The sequence below is a fragment of the Schistocerca cancellata genome, chromosome 10 (assembly GCF_023864275.1).
Source record: "Schistocerca cancellata isolate TAMUIC-IGC-003103 chromosome 10, iqSchCanc2.1, whole genome shotgun sequence".
Lineage (NCBI taxonomy): Eukaryota > Metazoa > Arthropoda > Insecta > Orthoptera > Acrididae > Schistocerca > Schistocerca cancellata.
In genome coordinates, this window is record NC_064635.1 from 79,358,965 (window position 1) to 79,384,896 (window position 25,932).

Below are 25,932 nucleotides of genomic sequence, written 5' to 3' on the forward strand. Positions count from 1 at the left end.
AATACATCTCGTAAACATTGAAATGAAATTGCGTGCAAAAACCTTAAACTACAAAACCCATACTTATTTTCGTTAGTCACGTTAACAAGACGCTTGCTGCATCCTGGTAGGAATGATGTGTTATGTTACGGGAACGTTGTTTTGGTGACTTGTGATGTACATAGTAATTTTAATTTTCATGTGCCAATGCATTGCTCATTTCATCTGTCATGTACCTGGAAACGCAATGAAAGGATTTTGTGTGTAGCTGGGACAAGATGTTTGTAATAACTTTTGTGAAGATCTAGAGATGGTAACCCAGTTTTACTGAAATCAGTTATCTGCAATAAAGCTGTTATAGCGATCTCGGCTAACAAAGTTCTTCTTCTTCTAAGTAATCACTACAGATCACCCTTTGTGCTCAACATGAGTACACCAAACCTTCCAATCTGTCGCTGGCGATATGGACTACGCAGAGGAAGTGCGATTTGGAAATTTCCATAATTATAGCATTTTGTCAGAGAGGTGCGACTGGGAAAGAATAGCAACCACCAAATAACTGATATCAAGAAACAATTCACGAATATGTCTTAATTTATTATTTACTCTACCAACATTTATTGAAGGGGTTAAGTTCGCAGGTCGGAGAAAGGTAAGAAGGCATGCTGTAAGTGACGTAGGGACGCAAAGACACATTGAAATAGTGCATAGAAAAAATAAAGCAGACGCCTTGGCCCGAACGTCAGAGAGGGCCAAACCTCTCATCAGCTGGGATCCCACCATAACCTCACAGCGCACATGGAGAAAAGAGTTTCGCCAGATAAACTTGCTCTATAATCGCTGTAGCTCCCAGGACATCATTGCAGGAATGTGAAAAATTTGGCCGAAAAAATGGGCTTTGCTCAACACACAACTTTCCAAGATCCAAATCCCATGAAGTAACGAGAGAGCAAGGCTTGTGTTGAAGGATCACTCCTTGAATCCTGTCAGTGAGGCACTTCCCGGCAGACAACGATCAATTGTAACAAACAATGGATGGCGGGCGACCGCCGCAGCCCATGGAATGTCAACTGCGTCACATTCCAGCAAACTGTTTAACCGACACTGCCGATCGTTACTCTGTGGTCCTGTAAGATGACCAAATGTATCCAAAACGTCCTCGAGCACCAGTAGTTGTCATGAGGAAAAAGAAGTACCATAAGGTATAGATATAGACTAGGACACTCAGATGTTTAGGACGGGTGGTAGGGACAGAGCATCGAGTGACATTATACTGAGTGCACTATCCGAAAATTACCTCGAGCAATTAAACAGAGAACCGACTCGTGGAGATAACATCTTGGACCTACTGATAACAAACAGACCCGAACATTTCGACTCTGTAAGTGCAGAACAGGGAATCAGTGATCATAAGGCCGTTGCAGCATCCCTGAATATGGAAGTTAATAGGAATATAAAAAAAGGGAGGAAGGTTTATCCGTTTAGCAAGAGTAATAGAAGGCAGATTTCAGACTACCTAACAGATCAAAACGAAAATTTCTGTTCCGACACTGACAATGTTGAGTGTTTATGGAAAAAGTTCAAGGCAATCGTAAAATGCGTTTTAGACAGGTACGTGCCGAGCAAAACTGTGAGGGACGGGAAAAACCCACCGTGGTACAACAACAAAGTTAGGAAACTACTGCGAAAGCAAAGAGAGCTTCACTCCAAGTTTAAACGCAGCCAAAACCTCTCAGACAAACAGAAGCTAAACGATGTCAAAGTTAGCGTAAGGAGGGCTATGCGTGAAGCGTTCAGTGAATTCGAAAGTAAAATACTAGGTACCGACTTGACAGAAAATCCTAGGAAGTTCTGGTCTTACGTTAAATCAGTAAGTGGCTCGAAACATCATGTCCAGACACTCCGGGATGATGATGGCATTGAAACAGAGGATGACAAGCGTAAAGCTGAAATACTAAACACCTTTTTCCAAAGCTGTTTCACAGAGGAAGACCGCACTGCAGTTCCTTCTCTAAATCCTCGCACCAACGAAAAAATGGCTGACATCGAAATAAGTGTCCAAGGAATAGAAAAGCAACTGGAATCACTCAACAGAGGAAAGTCCACTGGACCTGACGGGATACCAATTCGATTCTACACAGAGTACGCGAAAGAACTTGCCCCCCTTCTAACAGCCGTGTACCGCAAGTCTCTAGAGGAACAGAAGGTTCCAAATGATTGGAAAAGAGCACAGGTAGTCCCAGTCTTCAAGAAGGGTCGTCGAGCAGATGCGCAAAACTATAGACCTATCTCTCTGACGTCGATCTGTTGTAGAATTTTAGAACATGTTTTTTCTCGCGTATCGTGTCGTTTCTGGAAACCCAGAATCTACTCTGTAGGAATCAACATGGATTCCGGAAACAGCGATCGTGTGAAACCCAACTCGCTTTATTTGTTCATGAGACCCAGAAAATATTAGATACAGGCTCCCAGGTAGATGCCATTTTCCTTGACTTCCGGAAGGCGTTCGATACTGTTCCGCACTGTCGCCTGATAAACAAAGTAAGAGCCTACGGAATATCAGACCAGCTGTGTGGCTGGATTCAAGAGTTTTTAGCAAACAGAACACAGCATGTTGTTCTCAATGGAGAGACATCTACAGACGTTAAAGTAACCTCTGGCGTGCCACAGGGGAGTGTTATGGGACCATTGCTTTTCACAATATATATAAATGACCTAGTAGATAGTGTCGAAAGTTCCATGCGGCTTTTCGCGGATGATGCTGTAGTATACAGAGAAGTTGCAGCATTAGAAAATTGTAGCGAAATGCAGGAAGATCTGCAGCGGATAGGCACTTGGTGCAGGTAGTGGCAACTGACCCTTAACATAGACAAATGTAATGTATTGCGAATACATAGAAAGAAGGATCCTTTATTGTATGATTATATGATAGCGGAACAAACACTGGTAGCAGTTACTTCTGTAAAATATCTGGGAGTATGCGTGCGGAACGATTTGAAGTGGAATGATCATATAAAATTAATTGTTGGTAAGGCGGGTACCAGGTTGAGATTCATTGGGAGAGTCCTTAGAAAATGTAGTCCATCAACAAAGCAGGTGGCTTACAAAACACTCGTTCGACCTATACTTGAGTATTGCTCATCAGTGTGGGATCCGTACCAGATCGGGTTGACGGAGGAGATAGAGAAGATCCAAAGAAGAGCGGCGCGTTTCGTCACAGGGTTATTTGGTAACCGTGATAGCGTTACGGAGATGTTTAACAAACTCAAGTGGCAGACCCTGCAAGAGAGGCGCTCTGCATCGCGGTGTAGCTTGCTCGCCAGGTTTCGAGAGGGTGCGTTTCTGGATGAGGTATCGAATATATTGCTTCCCCCTACTTATACCTCCCGAGGAGATCACGAATGTAAAATTAGAGAGATTAGAGCGCGCACAGAGGCTTTCAGACAGTCGTTCTTCCCGCGAACCATACGCGACTGGAACAGGAAAGGGAGATAATGACAGTGGCACGTAAAGTGCCCTCCGCCACACACCGTTGGGTGGCTTGCGGAGTATAAATGTAGATGTAGATGTAGAAGGTCATCGGCATATGCGTGAACGATTAACCTTTCTCCCAAATACGACCGTCCACCCAATCGAGCAGCTATGGTTCGTAATAAGGGTTCCAAAAATAGCACAAATTATAACATAGATAAAGGGCTCCCCTGTGGGACACCTCGACACATTTCTATAGGTGGAGTAAAACGACCGATCACATCAGTAGATGCCCGAATACCAGTAAGTAGACAGGTGATGTTCCGTCGTGCAGAATCATTGAAACCAACACCCATCAGAAAATCATGACTAACTCAGTCAAATGCATAATAACATCAATAGAATGTAAAGCTCCCAACACGGGAAAAGTGGAAGCAATCGAAATGGGATCACGACATTCAGCAATGGTAGCCAGGAGACTACGACCTTGGAGACAACTTTGATAACACGCGGCAGTGCCAGCAATCAAAGCCTAAAACAGCTATTTATCACAACGATTTTATAATAAATATTGAGTATCATTAGCGGTCAGACCTGAATCATGGACAGACATCCGGTCTTTTGCAGAACTGAAACAATTTTTCCGACCTTAAATGAGGGCGGACTGTGTACCCTGATACCACTTCATTCACCAAGAATGTTATTATGTCTCCTTTCACAGGCTAAAACCGAACAAAAAATTCTTTGCAAAGCCCATCTAAACACGGAAATTTGCGTGAAGGAGAGCGAATTACAATGTTATGATACCTCATTACGAGAAATGCTGTCAAAAGCTCCTCATGGAGAGCTAGTGTAACAACACCATCAAGGAGGGCACTCAAATCAGAAGATAATGTACTGTCTGTTACCACTCTAGTGTAAAGATTGGAAAAATACCGGTAGAGTTCACGCATTATATCATGTTGGGATGACCACTCAGGACCATCTATAGAACGAAGTGATAGGGACATGCCAACTCATCCTGGGGAGTCGAACGTGGCTGGGATCACAGAGGCGAGATTGGGGACAGGTGACTATAAAATCTTCACCGTTCTGAGTTCGCCGGCGTTTAAACTGTAGTATCCGTGCCGGCGCCAAATGACAGCAGCAGAGCCTGCATTTGAACATTCCGATAATGACAGAGAGTCGCGCGGAGTGGGGGACAACGCCTCCCCAACGTCTAAAGCTAAATCGATTTTTTCGCAATAACTGAAAACGTAGATGAGGTATCTGCATTGGAAACGCCGACCATATGTTTTATGATGAATTTAACCTGATTCCAAAGTATAACTTTAATATTGTGTGCTTCTAACATTTCAAAAAAATGGAATAATACAAAAAGTAGAAGAGCTTGCTGAAAACTTTTATCGTGCATTTTTACGATAAACTGCATCCAATTCCGAAAGTAGAGATTCTTAGCTTTAATATTATTTGCCCCTTAGAATTTTACAAAAAGTAGGTTTTTGAAGGCACCATGTTGAGATTCACAATATTTTAACTTTCCATACTCTTACACTATACGACCAGTCTCTGAGACAATACTTAAACATTTGATGTCATTTAAGCAAAGCATCTAGTGCAATCTCTTTGCTAGTGGCTCAAGTGATTCGTCACGAGCCCTATTGGACTGACCTTGGCCAAGCAACTGAGAAAAAACTCAATACTTCACTTGTCGCACTATTGCCGGCTTGTTTTCCCACAGGTAAAGTATTTACCCACAAAATGCAAAGGTACAGAAACCAGATGGCATTTATAAGAGTCGTGGGACATGAAAGGGAAGCAGTGGTTGGAAAGGGAGTCAGACAGGGTTGAAGCCTCTCCCCGATGTTATTCAACCCGTATATTGAGCAAGCAGTAAAGGAAACAAAAGAAAAGTTAGGAATAGGTATTAAAATCCATGGAGAAGAAATAAAAACTTTGAGGTTCGCCGATGACTTTGTAATTCTATCAGAGACAGCAAAGGACTTGGAAGAGCAGTTTAATGGAATGGACTGTATCTTGAAACGAGGATATAAGATGAACATCAACAAAAGAAAACGAGGATAACGGAATGTAGTCGAATTAAGTCGGGTGATGCCGAGGGAATTAGATTAGGAAATGAGACACTTAAAGTAGTAAAGGAGTTTTGCTATTTGGGGAGCAAAATAACCGATGATGGTCGAAGTAGAGAGGATATAAAATGTAGACTGGCAATGGCAAGGAAAGCGTTTCTGAAGAAGAGAAATTTGTTAACATCGAGTATAGATTTAAGTGGCAGGAAGTTGTTTCTAAAAGTATTGGTATGGAGTGTAGCTATGTATGGAAGTGAAACATGGACGATAAATAGTTTGGACAAGAAGAGAAAAGAAGCTTTCGAAACGTGGTGCTACAGAAGAATGCTGAAGACTAGATGGGTAGATCAAATAACTAATGAGGTATTGAATAGAATTGGGGGGAAGAGGAGTTTGTGGCACAACTTGACTAGAAGAAGGGATCGGTTGGTAGGACATGATCTAAGGCATCAAGGGATCACCAATTTTGTATTGAAGGGCAGCGTGGAGGGTAAAAATCGTAGAGGGAGATCAAGAGATGAATACACTAAGCAGATTCAGAAGGATGTAGGTTACAGTAGGTACTGGGAGATGAAGACGCTTGCACAGGATAGAGTAGCATGGAGAGTTGCATCAAACCAGTCTCAGGACTGAAGACCACAACAACAACATGCAAAGTGTTGTGTACATAGTTCCGCGTAGTCAGCGCGTACACAACTTTCCCAATAGAGCGCGCCCCGCTAAGCACAACAGCACAGGCGCAGCCCTCATCCGTCTCCGCACTACGAGATGGCGCTGTCTTAGAGACGGACCAAATTCTGCTTCCGCCGATCCGCGTATTAATATGTAACGCAGCCTATGAGATTGCTGCTAATGTAGAACCTTTTCTCCTCACGGATCACACTCGCGCAGTGATACAACAATGCGCGAAGTATTATAACGAGTGTACAGACCTCCGATTAGTAAGTCTGCATTAGTCTGCATTAGTCTGCATTTGTCTGCATTAGTCTATAGTCAAGTTTCAGTCTGTGCCTAATAAGATTATCATATTCCTGTACGTAGCCATGAAGAGAAATGTATAGACACTTTGTCAAGTATCAGAGATATGTAAGAATAAGATTAACGTACCAAGACCAAAGGAATTTCAGATTGTCAATTGTAAAGAGCATCCAGAATCAAGTTACGTAATGTCTATATTTTTTATTATTTTAATAAATGTGTGTGAAAATTAATCAAGTTCTGTTTAAAGTTGGTCACCGTCAATCTGCTACTCTAAGCGTGCAAGTTGCATTTCTATCGTCTGACCTAAAGGCAGAAGATAAACACGCCACGACAAGACCACGAGACATATTGCTGACACTCGCCTACTTCGTTAGAGCGACAAGTCAAATAATCTGATGGTGTGTATACCGAAGGTCTTATAGTATGCACACCACACAAAGGTTCTGGGTTATAGTCCCAGCCAGAAAGGTTTATGTTAGTTACAACTACGTAAAATGTGATGCGTGATTTTTTTTTTTTTATTTACCTGCATTTGAGTACCTACGCCCTTCCACGCTGCCTTGGCTCTCCACGACGTATTGTTCAGCGAGAAGATGTGTTCGTACAGGGCCCAGTACCCGCCCCGTTCGAAGGCGCCCAGCAGCTCTGCGGGATCGTGCAGCCTCAAGCGGAAGTCCCCCAGCTGTGTGACGTCACCTCCCGCCTCCAGCAGTGCTTTCACGGCGGCCCAGCGAGCGCCCTCCGCGGCGTACCTCATCGGCGTCCACCCGAGCAGCCGGTCCGCCGCAGACAGCGCGCCCGCCCCCGCACGCGCGCACAGCCGCCGCAGCAGGGGCAGGGGGCAGCGCAGGCGGTGCGCCGCCGCCAGGTGCAGCACGCTGCGCCCGCACGCGTCTGCCTGCCCGACGTCGGCGCCCTCGGCCAGCAGCGCCGCCATCTTGCGCTCGTCGCCATCCAGCAGCGCCTCCAACAGTGGCAGGCCCCTCGCTGCCCTCCGGTCGAAAGACTCGAGGAAGAACTCCAGTCTCTTGTTCACGTAGGCCTTGCGGTACACCCTCGCACGAAACTGTTTTCTATCTGTGACGAAGCACAACTTGGCGAGGAAGTGTTCGGCGAAGGTCCTGTGCAGGAATGCGGGTTTCCCGTTGGTGAACTGGTACACGATTCCAGATTTCACAAAGTAGTCCGTATCGAACGACAGCTTTGTCGGTACAGCCGCAGTGTGCGATAGAACTGATTCTGCGAGAGCCATCAACTGTGCCTCGTGCTTCCTCAGCTTCTCCTCGACCTCTGCCTTCTTCCCGGGAACAGAAAAGTTTTGACACAATTTCTCCTCGTAAAGCCTTCTGAAATTATTTCGGAAGAAAGTTTCGTACAGAATCACAATGTCCCATGTCTCAGCTACTTCCTGTGACAGATTTACGAACATTTCGGCGAAGAGAGGGATTCTCAGAAGATCCCTTAAGCTCTTGTTGAGACCGGCGATGGGTGGAATGTTTCCCCTCAGCGGGTGGAGTGTGAAGAATTCTTTCAGCTCTGAGTCACTGAAAGGCTCCAGCGAGTGCGCCAACACGCCCATCCGCGCCGCCAAGACCTTCAACGCTGCTGGCCTCGTCGTCACCAGGAGCTTTCCCCTGCGTGGTGCCACGAGAGGCAGCACTTCGGTACACTTGTCGACGTAATCCGGGCACACCTCGTCGAAGCCGTCCACGAGGCAGACGACTCGCGGGGACCGCAGCAGGCTGTGGCGAAGCAGTGCGCACTCCAGTCTGGCCAGCTCGTCCTTGTTAAAGACTGCTGCCCTCAAGATGTCTTCTACAGAACTGCCACTGTTATCTAAAACTGTGTAAAACTCCAACAGATTAATTCTCAGTATCCAGCAGGCAGGGTCCCTCTCTTTTATTTGCTCCGCCACATGTGACAGCACCTTCGACTTGCCCACTCCGGGCCTCCCCTCTACAATTACCGTATTGCTCGCAGTGTCTAATGCCTTATACTGCTCTACCTTCTGCTTGATTCTGTGCTCTCCAATCCTGTCAGGATGCCCAAAATAGTAAACAATCTTCCATTTCTTGTTAGAAAACTGTAATACATAGATTTTCAAAACTGGCCATGTTCTGGCAGCTTCACGAATACTCTCCAGCTCCTCAGTTAACACAATTAGTGGCCAATCGAATTTGGATGGAGTGCGGAACCAACTTTTCATCTGCGCAAAACTCGTGACCGAATGTATGCCTATTTTACATGACAGTGCCCCATAGGATGCGCTGTCGATGACGCACACATCCCAGCGCCCCAGAGACGAGAAGAACTGGTTTGTCACCAGACGACGGTCCACCAGCTTCCTGGGCACGTAGTAGGCGGGCAGCGTTTCCAGCTCCCGGCCCATCCTCAGAGGCTGTGACAGCTGCGCCAGAGCCAGAGCCAGCAAGAATGTCGGCTTGCCGTCCAGAAGCGATTTAAGGGCATCGACATCTGCCACGTGGTCCCGCAGGCGGCATTCGTAGCGGTCCCCGTTTAGTCTGACTTTGACATCCAGAAGCTCATTCCAACTTTTATCGCTGACATCAGATGTTTCGAAGGTGTCCTCGAAGCCTTTATTTTCCCTCGGCGACACAATGATGAGGCGGCGTTCATTTTCTATCTGGGCCGCCAGCTCAGACAATATGTCAGAGTCTTTTTCGCTGTCTACAAGCACCTGTAGATGATTGAAATAGGTTAATTACATTTAAATATTTTCAAACTTTCATTTGTTATAAATGGGTCATGCAAGATTATTCCAGAAAATATGAAATTCTACTCACCAAAATTTTTGTATACTCAAACATACACTAGTGATAAATGACAATTTTTGCAGCCAAGATCGTATGTTAAAATATTTTCATCCGAAGATGACAATTAGACCAGTCAAAACTGGTCACTCAGGACATAAAAATATTTCAAAATGCAATCATGGTTACAAAACGTCTTATAAAAATTAAAGACCAGATCACGCCCAGCAACATGTGCAACATATAAACACTTTTGACTGCAATATAAAAAAAAAGAACCTTCAAATTTCTTGTTTCTTCTCACACCAATAATTTTTACATAGAGTTATTCTATCAGTTATCTTCATATGATTCAATTTTTAATTTTGATTTCTTTCAAGGATAAAAGATAAAGCCCGATAAGACGTATTGGCACTAAGAGCCACCATTTGTTCCCATTGAAATAATAAGTTTTGTGGGGGACAGCCATCATCAGCTAGCTGCACCAAACTTATGATATAAGAGAACTGAAATTCCTATTATTAGGAGACTTTGAGAAGCAACTTATTCAAGAAAATGAATTATCTGGATAGTAGTAGGAAGTCACATTATGTCGATTCACACACTTTCCCACTCCATCATAACTAACCTGAATAATTTACGATGTGGATTACCTTACAAATATATTTCATGGGCAAAACATGAAAACAGATTCAAATTCCTACATCAAACAAACGTGCCCTGATGTCAACCTATACGGTCCGTATCATACATACATGATTATATGTATAAGGAAGTCGTACTCTAATAGAATTACACAATAAATTTGTTACATTGTGTCAGTGCTGACTAGAGTTATTACTTAATGTACAGTATTTAATAATTATAAACTAGAATATACTTCTAATACACTGAGTATGTAATACAATTGCCTCGGGGACCAAACATAATGGTAGTGTGTTTTTGTTAAATTTGTTAAAATAAAGCTCGCATTAGGCCAAAGACTTAATTTTTAATAAGAAAAATAATTCTGTCATGATCCATATACATACTGATTTAAAAGCGATGACCGGTTTCAATCTGTTTTAGGTCATCATCAGACATACTCTGCAATAGGAGTAAAATCAGAGACTTGAAGGGATATCTAAACACGAATTGTGACTTACTAAAAAAACCAATAGTAATTTTTTGAGTCATAATGACTGGTTTGATGCGGCCTGCCGCAAATTCCTCTCCTTCGCTAACCTCTTCATCTCAGAGTAACGCTTGCAACATATGTAAGCAATCATTTGTATGCATTCAAACTTCTGTCTTCCCCTACAGTTTTTACCCTCTACAGCCCCCTCTACCATCACAGAGGCTATTCCTGTTGTTGTGACAAATGTCTTATCACTCTGTCCCTTCTTATTGCCAGCGTTTCCCATATGCTTCTTTCTTCACTGATTCTGTGGAGAACCTCCTCGTTCCTTGTTGGTCCACCTAATTTTAACATTCTTCTGTAGCCCCACATCTCAAACACTTCGATTCTCTTCCTTTCTGGTTTTTTCACTATCCATCATACACTATTGTACAATGCTGTGATCCAAAGGTACATCCTTTCTTCTTCAAGTTAAGGCCTATATTTGACGCCAATAGACATCTCTTGGCCAAAATTGCCCTCTTTGCCAGTTCTAGTGTGCATCTTATATCCTCCTTGCTTCAGTCTCATGGGTTATTTGGCATCCAAGGTAGCAGAATTCCTTAACTTTGTCTACTTTGTGATCCCAATATTGACTTAAAGTTTCTCACTATTCTCAGTTATGCTACAGGTCCTTACCTTTGTCTTTCTCTTTTTCTAGTTTACTCTCAATCCATACTTTGTACGCATCATACTGTTTATTCCATCCAACAGATCCTGTAATATTCTTCTTCTCCTTGGCCGAGTGTAGCAATGTCATCAGTAAATTTTAATCCCACTCTTGAAGCTTTCGTTTATTTCAATCATTGCTTCTTCGCTGTAGAAATTGTACAGAAGGGGTGGAGGAGTGCATGCCTCTCTTACACCATTTTTAATTTGAGCACTTCGTTCTTGGTCTTTCAGTCTTATTGTTTCTTCTTGCTTTTGTACATGTTGTATATCACTCGTCTTTCCTTGTAGCTTAACCCTATTTTTCTCAGAATTTCATACATCTTGCCCCATTTTACATTGTCAATTGCTTGATCTAAGTCGACAAATGCTATGTGTGTGTTTTGATTTTTCTTCGGCCTTGCTTCCATCATCGAGTAAAACGTCAGAACTGGCTCTCTGGTGCCTTTACCTTTCCTAAAGCCTAACTGATCGTCATTGAATACATCCTCAATTTTCTTTTCCATTCTTCTGAATATTATTCGTGTCATCAATTTGGATACATGAGCTGTTAAGTTGATTGTGCGATAATTCTCACACTTGTCGACTCTTGCAGTCTTCAGAATTGTGTGGATGATATTTTTACTAATGTCTGATGGTACATATTTAATCTCATAGATTCTTCATATCAACATCAATAATCATTTGGTTGCCACTTCCCCCCAACGATTTTAGAAATTTCGAAGGAATGATATCTATCTCTTCTACTGGACTTCAAGTTTTGCAGAGAACTTCTAAATTCTAATACTGGAACTCGTATGTCATTTATGTCTACTCCAACTTCTTCTTCTGACACGTCCATCACAGAGCCCTTCAATTTACTATTTCTGCCTATCTGCTCTCTCTTGTGCATTTAACAGTGGTATTCCAGTTGTACGCTTAATATTATCGCCATTGCTTTACATTTCACTGAAGGTTGTTTTGAATTTCCTGTATTTGCATTTCTTCACACCTTTCCTGCAGCCATTTAGCCTTGGCTGCCCGCCATTTGCTCCCCCTTCACATTTTTTATTTCCTTCTTTCATTAACTGAAGTATTTCATCTGTTACCCATTATTTCTATGCAGCTACCTTCCTTGTACCTGTATTTCTGTGTCCATCATCAGTCATTGCCGTTGTTAGAGACGTTCACACCTGTTCAATTGAACACACAGTCTCGTGTCTCATCACTCCTCAGTACTTCAGTATCCCATTTGCTTCCATACTGATTCTTTTGGTTCATCCTCTTAAACTTCAGTCTACTCTTCATCATTACTAAATTGTTATCTGAGTCTATATCTGCTCTTGTGTATGTCTTACGATCCAATATCTCATTTTGTAACCTCTGTCTGACCATGATGAAATCCAGCTGGAACCTTCCTGTGTCTCTGGATCCTTTCCAAGTATACCTCCTCCTTTTGTGACTACTGAAAAAAGTACTATTACTAGCTGAAATTAATTGCAGAACTCGATTAGTCTTTCTCCTGTCTCATTGCAATGTGCAAGCCCATATTATCCCATAACTCTTCATTCTATTCCTTCCCTTACAACCACGTTCCAGTCCCCTGTGATTATTAGAGTACCACATATCCCTTTACGTACTGAATTACCTGTTCAAAATCCTCAATTACTTTTTCTATCTCTTCATCTGCTGTTTGCGACATTGGCACTTACACAGGAACTATCGTTGCTGGCGTTGGCCGTTGAATCAGATGACAACAACCGTATCATTTAACTGTTCACAGTAGTTCACTCTCTGCCCTATCCCCATAGACCATTTTCTGCTGCTGTTGATATTACCCTAAATTTGTCAGACCACAAAGTCCTTGTCCCCACCATATCTAGATTGAGCCTAAGCATTTCACTTTCCACATTTTCTAGCTTCCCTACCACGTTCAGACTTTTAATATTTGATGCCCTGACTCGTAAAACATTATCCTTTTGTTGGTTATTCAAACTTTTCCTCATGGTCACTTACCCCTTAGCAGTCCCAGATCCAAATGTGGGCTAGTCCAGAATATTTTGCAAATGGGGATCTTCAAGAGACTTTTTGAATTACAGGCCCCATGTCCTCTGGATACATTATGTGTCTTTAATGCAGTGGTTTCCACTGCCTTTTGCATCCTCATGCCATTGATCGTTTCTTGGTTCTTCCGCCTTTTAGGGGCAGTTTCCCACCCAAAGGACAAGAGGTTGTCCTGAAAGTCTGTCCACTCCTTCGTCCTCTTCGACAAGGCCATTTGCAGAACGAGGGTGACTGCGGCTGTTGTTGATGATTTTTATCGGAAAGTTAAGCAGTGGCTGAGTTCTGGCCTGGGACCTAGATCGTTCTCATTAGAAGCCAAAGATGCTACCCCTAGACACGGGCGAACCTAATCAACTAAAGATAAACCCAAAGGCGGAATACGGTGACAGTGACAAGCAACATGAAACTCAGGTGTGAGGCATGAATGTCTACTGCTGGTTAGAGTAAGGAAGCTATGGGTTAAACAGAAGAGGCTCCACTCCCCATCTTCCACCTGACTTCAGTAACAGCCACTGAGATACCATGTACAGAAAGATGTGACAAATGTACCTATCTATGTAATTACAATACAAAATAGGAGTAGAAACAGTGTAAAATGAGAACAGAATTTACTGTTATGTAAATTAGTTTACCAAAAATCCTGTGATTAGTATTATAACAATGAATCAGTGGCAGGTTATCCAAGCAATGGCTGCCCTCTGTAGGGACTTGATGTTGTTATGCGACGAGTAAGACCAGCGAAGATAATCGAGGAGACACCATAGGTAACTGAGGTGACAGCGTGCAGAATGTCAATAAGTTCTGTCTGCAGAGACCAAAGAGGAGCCAGGGACTAGGCACCGTATTTCGCTCGCACAGAAAGGAAGACATGGCGAGCCTGTGGGATGTACCAGTCAGGCGACGTCGTCTATAAAACATGCCTTCCACACGCGATGAATTGCCAGAAAATACTGAAATGGTCCTGCGACTCGCTACGTGACTGCTTCGAGATGGCGTCTTTTACAGCCGGCAGTGTCCAAGTGATACAAAAGCTCTCCGCGCCTTCTGAAATTCAGTGCCTAGTCCCTGACCCATCATCTCTGGTCTCTCCAGACAGTACATGTAGACATCCTGCACGCCGTCACCTTGGTTACCTGTGGAGCCTCTTTGCTGGTCTTATGACTCGCATAATAAGATCAGGTCCCCACAGAGGCCAGCTACTTTTTGTAGAACCTTTTATCATTGCTTCACTGTTAATTATAGTGTTTTCGGTAAACTACTTCGTACAACAGTAAATTCCGTTTTCACTTTATGACGTCTGTACTTATGTTTTGTAATATAATAGCATAGATACAGAACTTTCGTCACACTTCTCTGCACATTGTCTCTCGTTGGCTGTGATTGTCTTTATTGATTTCAGGCAGAAGTCAGTGTGGCGGTGTGGGGGAGGGGGACTGGTTGAACCTCTTCTACTTGACCAGTAGCTTCCTTACACCAACCAGTAGTCGACATCTATGCCTTGAACATAGTGTTTCTGGTACATCTCTCCACCCTACACTTTCCACCATTGCATATATCTTCAATTAATTGCTGCTGATATTTTGTTAGATTTAACTTACAATTCTTGTTCAGCAATGCCTCTAAGGCTCTAATTTTACTGCTACTCCAGAGTATGGTATGATGAATGAAACTGGTCACCATTTTTTTAAAAATGTCTAAATGTGCCAAGACTGCCTTTTAATTTTTATTAAATATTGTTTGAAGAGTTATTATCACCAGGCTTTGCACCAAAATTACTGTTTAAGTACCCAACTCTCTGCAGTGTCTCATGAAATGAGGGCATGTGACACTGGAGATCCGTCAGGCAGATGGGGACATTAAGCTTGGCGGACCCATTAATGCTATTCCACAGGTGTAGGCTATGTTCTGGCATCAAGTTTCACCCTCTCCCTTCTCTCATCATCATCATCATCATCATACAGTGCAAACATTACACTACACACAAACACACACACATACACACACAAACACACACACACACACACACACACACACACACACACACACACACACACACAAAGTATATACATGTAGCATTGCAAATAGTGTGTAATAGAGTAGTGTAAATAAACAAACAAAAACTGTCCAGAATATGTTTGTTTTGAATCCACTTCTAAGAAACCAAAAAAAATTTACTGCCTCAGTGTACCTTCAAAAATCTTGAGAATCAATGCCTAAGCCTCAAAACAAATGTAATTTTTAGAGAAATGCTAAATGGTGCAAAATCTAAAGTAAACTTTAAGAATAATTTTCGACAGAAGGTGGCAGAGTCTCTCCATTAGTATGCAACTGTATCTCAGGAAAATAGTTGAAAACTTGAAGAAATCAAAGCTTAGAACATATCACTCAATGAAATTATAAAGAACTAATATTATGGTAATCTGCTTACCGCGTACATACGGTCCAGTGATTCTGTGTTGGGACATGCAAACAGCACAAAAAACAAGTAGGTATTCATAAGAAGGCACCAGAAAGAGTAACTATTCAGATCTCATTTGGAAAGAAACAATGCATATTTGGCGTTTGTACCTCTATAATATAAAGAAAAATGCAGCGAATTTCTCTAAATTTTGGTGAAATAATTTAAGAGACTAGGTTCAACATTCTCAATCGTGAGAATATTCATGAGGTACAATGTATATAATGAACAGTTTTATATGATTGGCATAGCTCTGCATTTGAAAATGATGAAATGTCAAAATGCATAAGTTGATTTTGGAAATATAAAAAGTTTGGTCAAGACATCAGAAAAGTTATTGAAGCCCATCGAAATGGCGGCTTCGTCTCACAGCATTTTGATAGAAATTGCAAAATGCAAACAGTCGGTAGACAGGCAAAAGACATTTACAATGAAATATACATTTAGAAATACACAAAACTATGACACTAGATCATGATCATCAAATCAGAGTATGTTATGAGGTTAAAATACACATTTTAAACAGAAAGAGAAACATTGAATCAATCCACAAGAGAACTAGACAATTTATCAGGTTCTACAAAACTTGCAGCAAAGACAAAATTGGAATAATAAAATGGATCAGCAGTAAGAGAGGATTTGAAGCAGAGATAACACAAATGTAAAATTCAACATTTTGAGGCAGAAAATTCATAACTAGGCAGTTTGTGAGGAAGTAAAACCCAAAGACTTGAACCACTTGGTGTGACGGTAGGATGAAGAGCTCATTCTGAAAAAGAGAAACTGATGTCTGGGCAGAGAAAGTATAAAAGAATATTCAGTTGCGTCTAAACATGAAAAACAATAATAAAAAACTAGCTTCAGTCTTTAAATACGGTGTAATGGGTATAAGTTCAGATACTTTAATTGGAGACTCGGGACAATTTACTGAACAACATTGCATCAATATTTACTCCATTAACAGATAATTATAACTCTTAGGAGTAGTATGTTCTTAGGTTTTGTAGTTCCTCCAAATACATGTGGCAAAGCCATTCATGCTTACCTTTCTCTGAGCAGCATGTCATGTGTTGAAGTGTGGATGCATGGACATATAACAGTTCGCCTATTACTCACACAAACAAAGTTGACACTCAGCGCAGTGGCTGATGGGATCGACTATAAATGAGAAATGCCTTTACTGTTGCTCCCTTCAGCCATCACGCCGAGTGTCAACTTTGTTTGCACATGTAGTTTATTGGCAGGTGTCGTCCTCTCAGTGGTGCAGTTATGACTGTGCAGAAAACATGAGGTAGTAAATTCTGTGACATGTTTGTGGGAAGACTGTTATACAGAGGAACAACTAACACACTGAAGTGCGTTGATATTAAGATACCAACGATCACAGTATCTGTACCACTAGCACCCTGCATAATTATTGTTCTGAGAATGCTATATACTTCTTCAACATCAGCTATTTTTTCAGCTTTAGAGTGTATCTCCTCAAGAGCCTGCTTTTGAACCCTTGAGTAATTTCAGAATATAGCTAATTTAGCTAACGATTTCAGTGCCACTTTGTCTGAAAGATAGCAGATGGATGCAATGAGGTTTGCTTAAGAAATTGTAATATCACAACGCTATAAGGACTGATGAATTACAGACTGTATATTTTTACAGACGTACTACATGTACTGATGAGCCACAATGTGGTGATCACTGTTCACTCTAAAACTGTATGCCAACTGCTGGTATCACAGGTAAGTGATGTGGTAAGGAAATTGTACAACTGAGGCAGAGACAAAAGGGAAATCACTTATCGACATTACAGGTTGCAATTGGAGAAACTATTGATAAGAGTAACTTTTAAAGATGGCAAATTTTTTGTCCTGGCCCCCGGGAATTAACATTTCTAAGACAGTGGAGCTTTGGCCATTGGCATGCAGATGTTCTGAGCATCTGTTAAAAGTGGCTGAACGACGGTGAAACCATGAGTAGACGGAAAGATGTAGGACGTGTTTGCCTTGTCACAGAACTTGGAGGCTCACCCACTCCATAAAGAAGGATAGAAGCTGATCTTTATAGATCTGAGAACAGAATTCAATGCCGGAGCAGACACAAGTGATTTGAAGCACACCATTTAGTGAACAATGTTGAATATTGGGCTTCGAGGGTCCCATATTGACCCAGTTAAGTCAGTGGGCTCATGATAGTCGAGATTGCACTGTTGATCAGTGGAAATGAGTAGACTTGCCGAATGGATCACATTTCTTACTAGACCAGGTCGATGGTCCTGACCTGATAAGCTGTCATCCAGGTGTATGCCTTGTGTAAAATGTGCACTGTACCACAGTCGCACAGCAGTGGGGGCAGTACTCTGCTATAGGGAACACTCCTCTGGGCCTGCAGGAGACCTGTAGCAGTAATCAAAGGCACCATGGCATTTTGTGGACTACGTAAACATTATTGTGGACCACCTGCATACCTTGTCGACATATGTTCTACCAGACGGCAATGGCATCTTCTAGCACAATTGCTCTCCCCATCATAAAGGCAGAACCGTGCTGCAGTGTTTGGGGACTATGACAGTTAACTCATGTTCATATCTCGGTCACCAAAATTGACTTATCTGAATCATATGGTGTACATATATTGGATGATATTGGGCACCAGCTCTGCACCCACAACCACTGGCCTTAATTTGCAGGATCTGTGTGACCAGCACATTCACATCCGAAGGCACAAATCTCCAGAAAACTTCCAAGGACTTGTTAAGTCCATGTCAGGCAGAATCGCTGCTGTGTTGAGTTCCAAAGGCTGAACCAGTACACTCTTAAGCACATGGTAATAATGTTTTAATTCACCAATGTTCATATGTATCATATATATGTATTTCTAAATACTTTATGCATAAAGGAGACCATGGTCCAAAAAGCAGAAGTGTTGAGTTGCTGACAGGCACACACAAAAGACAGAAAACTTACTAGTTTTTAATGTTATACTTTGACAACATTGATAACAATGCATAAAGACACACACTCACACATTCACATGTGCACAAACACACACACACACACACACACACACACACACACACACCTATGTCCCTACATGATGCCAGCTAGACGAACAGTGCCAATGCTATTTTGCAGTAGGTGGATTGGTTGTAATGAGGGTAATGTTAGGTGTGGTGGGTGGAGTGAGAGGGAAATGGGAGACAGTGAGAAGGACTGGGGTTGGATGGCTAGCAGCTTTGAGGTACACGGCTCGTTTTCTAGTTAGGAATGTGGGAGGGTGATGTGGCAGGTATATGGCCTGGCACAACTGTAGCCACTGGTGTGAAGCGACACACGCTGAAAGCGATGTGGGTATGTGAACTGGGAGGGGATGACAGGAGGAACTATTGGGCGGAGGTGCAGGGACTGAAGCCAGGACGATTATGGGAGTGGAGGATGTGTTATGAGGTTAACTCCCATCTCTGTCATTCAGAGGAGCTTGTGGTAAAGAATCCAGATGGCTTCAGTTTTGAAGCAGCCATACACAAAATGAAAACAGATCCAGGCCTAATCATCCTATCTGAAGAGGAAAGATCTATCACTGTTATGGTGAGTTGTAGTGACTACCTAATCGAAAGCCTCTGCCAACTGATTCCTTCAGAGAGCTCCCATTCTAGAAGCTAGAAGTCTAACACAAACTCCCATCCTCACTGAAATCCATAGGCCCTTACCAGAATCTCTCACCATACCCCAATGACACACCACACACACACACACCTTCCACATGCTTTCCAAAATCCAAAAATACATCCTTATCAAAATCCAAAAAACCCACAAATCCAGATGCCCCACTGCAGCTATTGTGCTTGCACTGAAAGAATTTCTGCTCTTGTTGACCAGCACCACCAACCAAATGCCCAAAACCTAGCCTTCCACATCAGAGATACTAGACACTTCGTTCACTGACTTTCCACCACTCCACCCCTTCACCTCCTGGATCCCTACTCGTCACTGTTCATGCCACCTCCCTATACACCAACATCTCTAATGACCAAGCACTTGTCACTATTGAACAATACCTCTCCCATAGTGCCTTCAGATTCCAAAGCCACCAGCTCTTTCTACTATCTGATGCTGCTTTCAATTGTTCTCATGACAGCTGTCATGATTTGTGATATGAAGTATTTTCTTTGATGCCATCAAAGAGAAGAGTACGTACAAAATTTTTAAAAAACTATGTCTTTCATACTATTATCATGCTAAAACGTACCAGCCATCGGCAAAATGGGCCCCAACAGCAGAGAATTTGGTGCCGGAGGTCTGGAAACCGCTCCAAATCCACCATGATGTGTGTCTCGTGAACCAGTGCTTGGTGGATCTTTGTAGCAGAGAGAGCCGCTGTTCCTCTTTCTAGAGGCCTCACCCACGCTGGGTTACAGGACTCCACATGGTCTCGAATATCTGCCACACTGCGGTACTCGAGTCTGGTAGTCAACGCTTTGCACCCGGTCACCTGTGTCCTGACGTATTTGTCTACAAGTGCCTGCCAACCGCTCCAAGCACTCGTCAAACACTCTCCCTTACGCTTGTTCATCCACTTCCTAATGCTCTCGCACAAACTGTCACTGATGGATCTGCATAGGTCACCAGCGCCCAGCAACTCTTCCAGCTCCTTGTCAATGTCACTCAATATTTGGACGGAATTCCTCTGCTGGCACAGCAAGTAGAAATTCTCCACGAAGCCAGTGTTCTCTCCCACTGCTTTCCACACCTGTTCGTTGTTTGGGTTGAGCCTGTACATGTTGCCACCAGCCTGTAGCAGCTCCAGTTCTGGAGTGCTGTCCACATCTTGGCGTTCCAACAAGCTGAGGCTGCTGTCACCCAGAGAGGCGTTCGTCAGCAAGACGAATGTGAGTCTGCCCCTCTCGAGTGACTCCCTAATTTCTCTGTAGGAGGTGCAGTACTTGCTGATCCCAAAGTCGCAGTTCTGGGCCTCAGACAACAATGCGCTACTGTGGATGAACGCGGATTTCTTGTGCTTCAGCTGGATGAACATGATGCGCGCTTCAGGGTGTCCCTTAGGTCGCCACACCAGGACCACATCGTCGAACTTGCCTGCATCCCCGTTGTTGGCAGACAATTGGAAGATCAGCCCGCGCCTCAGGCAGCGGAGGAACACCAGGGCCAGCACCCTCTCCTCGTATCGGTCCCCCTCTCCTGTATTGTGTGCTCCCTTATTGTATTTCACTGCAGCAGACCTACAACGGAAAAGATGATAAAGATGATAAAGATGGTCATTATGGTGATGATGATGGTTTTATTATAATCAAAGGTAAGAGTATGTGCATCCTTGCTGAATATGGATGTATGCATTTAGTATGAAGATAAATCAAACAGTATTTGCACAACATTTTTCTACTTTAGTACAACATCAGTATGAAATTTATAATGGCACCATTTTCCTGGACAAACAACCTGGCTGTCAGTACAATCAGTAGTACCCTTAGAGACAAGTATCTCAGTTGAGCAGCAAGCGACGTTCAGTATGTTAACTGTAAGACGGCAGAGTTGAGGGGGGGGGGGGGGACAAGGCACTCCCACTAGTTGCAGTGCTGGCACTACAAATTGCGCGTCATGATTAGACGAAAGGCTTGGAAGTAAAACTCGCATTAAATGTTGTTCGTAAACGAAACTGAAATCGTCATGTACATTTATATATATATGAATGTATGTTTGTCTACAATGAATATATATATATATATATATATAAATGTGTGTATGTTTGTCTACAATGCGCTCACAAACCATTCATACGATTGCAATGAAACGAGATCGCCAAGTGCACAATGTCTGGACGTTCTAACAACACATTCCTCTTGTTTTCCACCTTACGCCATATGAATCCCATAGACAAAAGTACTTTTCTCAGCGAGACAATACTCCACTTCCAGCCTATTTTGTCGTGCAAAACTGGAAGCAGTGTTCGCAGGCTCGGCACAATTTTCCGCACTGAATAAAATTCCGCTATCGTGTCGCGAATGACACGCTGGATGAAATCATCGATCATTACTTCGACTTCTCCACTTCTTTTCCTAAGTTAAAAGAAAGAGAAAGATTTATAAGAAAATACCTTATGCACTGCATTTGGAAATGTACTGTAATATGAATGTGTTTTGAAATAATACAGTAACCAGTGGTGTTTCCATACAAAGCAATACGGTAGCAAGGAAAAATGAAATATGAGGCAATTCGGATGAAATAGGGGGCTCCTTCAAAGTGATCGTGAACAAAATATCTGAAATGGAAACTCACCTTTTCTTGCTAGGCGTTTGTGGTGATACGCCACGACGATTCTTGGAAAACTGTTTGAATCTTCCAATGCTACGCATGCTTTGTCCTGTGTATGTAGCAGCTCTCACTGAAGATTTGTAAATGGGGTGAAGCAATTTTTTCTGCTCCCTTTCCCTTTCGCAGCATTCAATCACACGCAATATAATTTTGCGAGCATCGCTACGTAATACTGGTTTCCTCCTAACCCTAGGCCTACCGGTAGGGGTTGTTGGCGACTCCCGAGATGGGCCAGCAGCTGCCTCTTCACTCATTTTGATAATGTTTAGCACAACTGCACAATAAAAACATGCAGAACAGAACAGCGCAAAACCATAACGAAGCAGACGACAATGGCTACCTTGTACAACACAGTCAGCTACGTAATGTTGGCAGCAGTCGAAACTGCGTGCCTACCGAAGCCTCCCGACGTTTAAACACTGCTCACTCCTTTCATCTCTTTCTTCACTTAAACCAGGCTGCAACCTAGTGGTCAGCACCACAAAAATTTATAATTAAAAACATACTGTGCTGTGAGACCCCTCAGTCGTATAAGGTGGAGACGTAATTATTTTGTATGGGCTTATTCAGCGGAATTTCGCAGTGGACAATTTGATACGAGTCGGCATTCACCTCTCAGTCTTCGCTCTCCGTCACATAAAATCCCCAGAGGTACCCACATAAACACATGGCACTTCTTTTGGCAAGATCGCAAGACTTTTAAGAGAATTGTTGGTGGAAGTTAGCTGTTTCATGTGAATTTGATTCCAGTTCGCCCAAATCAGGCCCCACATTAACACGTCACTCACTGCTTTCTTAATATAAATGTCGCTTTAAGAACTTACTTGCCACTTGAGATCACAAAGAACAGTACGAAAATGTTTTTAAAACTGAAGTTGATCAAAAAAAGGCCTCAAATATTCATATTAGCAGAGAAGGCTCAATGTTTTGTCATCGTTAGCTATTGAGAGTTCTATTTTAAGAGAAGTAAACTAGGTAGTTAGTATATGTAGCTTCATTAGTATCCAATACAGGCATGAACCAATTAGCCAATAATATTATTTAAAACTTTCATTTTAAGGCAAATTATTTTCGAAACTATTGTACTTAATATTAATATAGGTAAATTTTATTTGGTCAATGCAGTCCATTGAATACCTTACAAGTTCGCTTCTGGTTCCAATATGGCTTTTTTTAGAATTGAAAACCAGACTTTTTCATGACATGAATCTCAGCTCCTATTCTGCTTGAAAAACAATGGTTGTTCTTTGCGATCTTGGTAAATCTTGTTGAATACCTCAATGATTTCAGTACGTTTTATTTTTTATCTCATAAATTCATTCAGTTACAAATGATACACTAAAGTTCTTTACGCTTAGCAAGGGAATGTAGTATTACAAATATTGTAAGCAAGTTGCAAAGAAGTAAACAAAAAAATAACAAGACAGTAGTGGTCACATCTGACATGTCAAGGCCCACACTGAAATTTTTTACGCAGGACCAATAAAACAAAAGAAATGCACTGTCCAAATTTTACCTGCTAAGACACACTGCAAGTATCTTTTTTAAACTGATGAAGCTAGTCGTTTTTGTCGGCCGAATAACCGCTTATGACAGATGTTTGTACAGCCCTTCGTGCCTAGCTTGCGATCTTCCGTGAGAAGAGAGCGTAGCGCTATGTAGTGCTAACATCCGGAGTAACACAAGCAAATCTGAAGCAGCTAATCTATACAATAATGTCACGTATCATAAATATTTTGAATAGGAAGCAGTTTACATCAGTAGCTTAACTGTTGCATATGTAATTCTTACAAAGGTGACCAGAGGAAAATAAATGAAGGCAGAGGTTCATGTCAAATTATAGATGACTTACATCAGTCGTGACTTTAATATTTGAAATGTATTTGTTACATGCACACATCATTTTATAACAATTCCTGTAGCAGTGTTCATATATTAATTTATGACCAATTTGTATTTTAGCGAAAATGAAACATTTCCTTGTTTTAGAATTGTATTAATACCTCCAGCTGCCGACGGGCGTTGATATATATCAATGGGGACATGTGAAAATGTATGCCCCGACCGGGACCCGAACCTGGGATCTCCTGCTTACATGGCAGACGCTCTATCCATCTGAGCCACCGAGGGTACAGAGGATAGTGCGACTGCAGGGACTATCTCGCGCACGCCTCCCGCGAGACCAACATTCTCACCTTGTATGTCCACACACTACATTCGTAGTGTCCCACCCCAACACACTCATTACTCGCAGAAGACATTCTTACCAAGCCCCGTAAGAGTTCGGTGAATACGCGTGCATCCGCACAGAAGAAAAAGGTCATGGCTGGTATTGCCAGAACTACATACTTATATGGACATGGTGTCTGTTCTTTCGGACATCTCCTCTTCACTTTTATTTGCAGTAAAGTTCGTTCTTTTGCGACTTAATATACACAATGATTTCTTGAATCTGCTTTTAACCAGGTTGAAGAAGCCTTAAAATCAGCAATGTTCGTCCCGATAGCAATTTGGAGGGCCCAGTCTCGTAGACCTCTGGTGCATTGCCTGTCACGAGCAGTTCTACATTGTTGATATCTGAAGAAAACAGCTCTAAAGAAATTTTGTGAAGATTCTTTATTCGAGTTTAGGACTTTACATTATTTATTAATGGGGGTAATGGGACTTTGTGACGACCCTGTACAGTAAATGCTACGGACTGTTTTTCTTTCATAGATCCGTGAGTTTCATTTTGAACTTCTTATACACTGGTGTCCAAAATTAAAGCAACAAAAGGAAATTTTGCATGATTGCTTTTATTTTACCAGGAAACACTACAAACAGGTGACAGTAAAGTAGAAGCAATGTAAAGAATGGAGAACGTAAACAACTGAAACATGCATAACGGTAGACAACTTTATAGATTTGTACCACATTCCCACAACTGGCTAATGTGCTCACTATGGGGTGTGACCACCTCTGGCAGCAATACAGGCCTGATAAACGGCGGGGTATGCTGTAAAGGATGTCATATTGAAGCAATAGCGCCCATTCTTCGTGCAGAGCTATTCGCAAGTCTGGGAGAGTGGTCGGTGGATGGTGACGTGATGCAGTCCATCTCCCTAGTGCCCTGCTCTATGGGGCTCAAATCGGGAGAGCCAGCAGGCCACGCCAGGCGTTCAATATCTTCTGTTCCCAAGAAAGCATCAACCACCTGTGCTCTATGAGGTTCCTTCAGTGTGAAGTCTGAGTCCACAGCATCTCGTAACAACCGTACATGAGGTCAAGAGATCTCGTCACTAAACTTGGCAGTAGTTAAAACTTGCCGATTCACCCCTACAATGTCGTGAAGAGATGTTCGGGTGGTCAACATAATCCCTGCCTGCATCATTAATGTAGTGGCACCACCGTTTAGGATAGAAAAGTTAGTTTTGTGGTGCGATATTCGCAGCACAAGTGACAGCCAGGTACAGGCCGGATATCAGTAAGTTACCAGCAGTTGCGAAGGCAAATAGAGGCCACAGAGCCATAGAACTGCCAGAGAGGGCACACACAGCAGTTTCCATGCTGAAAGTCACAGGCAGAAGAGGGCCACTGGCCGATCCAAGTGTTATGCATATGTGACGCGAAGCGGTGAGCTTGGCAAAACAGAGGCGCACAGCCAAGTACAAATAGGTGCCATTTTCTAACGAGATTCATTCGAGTGTGGCAGCTCTCCTGGACGATGGGGTGTATCACACCACCGGGCTACACGCAGCAACAGATGCGGCGCCAGCATCCCAGTCCATGACGGTTCGACCCTCTGAGACTGATGCAGGGTCCGCAGCCAGCCAGCAGTGGGCCGCTCTTCGGCTCACTACCCTGGGCAGTCGTCTCGGCTCCCAACACATGCTGGACACTTCCTGAGGTGAGGGCCACAGATTCGGACGCCAGATAGCAGGCATTTGTTCGTTGGTGCAAGCTGGCTGCCCACGGCTCACACTGAGCAGCGCTGAGTCGGCTGCTGGCGCAGCCA

The 25,932-nt window shown here is 42.8% G+C and overlaps 1 protein-coding gene across 1 annotated transcript in view; it reads right to left on the bottom strand.

Annotated features, from left to right (window-relative positions):
• The window catches only part of LOC126106141 (uncharacterized), a 138,790-nt gene that overhangs the window by 78,873 nt on the left and 33,985 nt on the right, over positions 1-25,932 (bottom strand). The window contains exons 3-4 of the mRNA XM_049912384.1: positions 19,861-20,848; positions 7,048-9,219 (exon numbers count right to left, since the gene is read on the bottom strand). Coding sequence (XP_049768341.1) covers positions 7,048-9,219; positions 19,861-20,848 — 3,160 coding nt within the window. The remainder of the gene's footprint in view (positions 1-7,047; positions 9,220-19,860; positions 20,849-25,932) is intronic.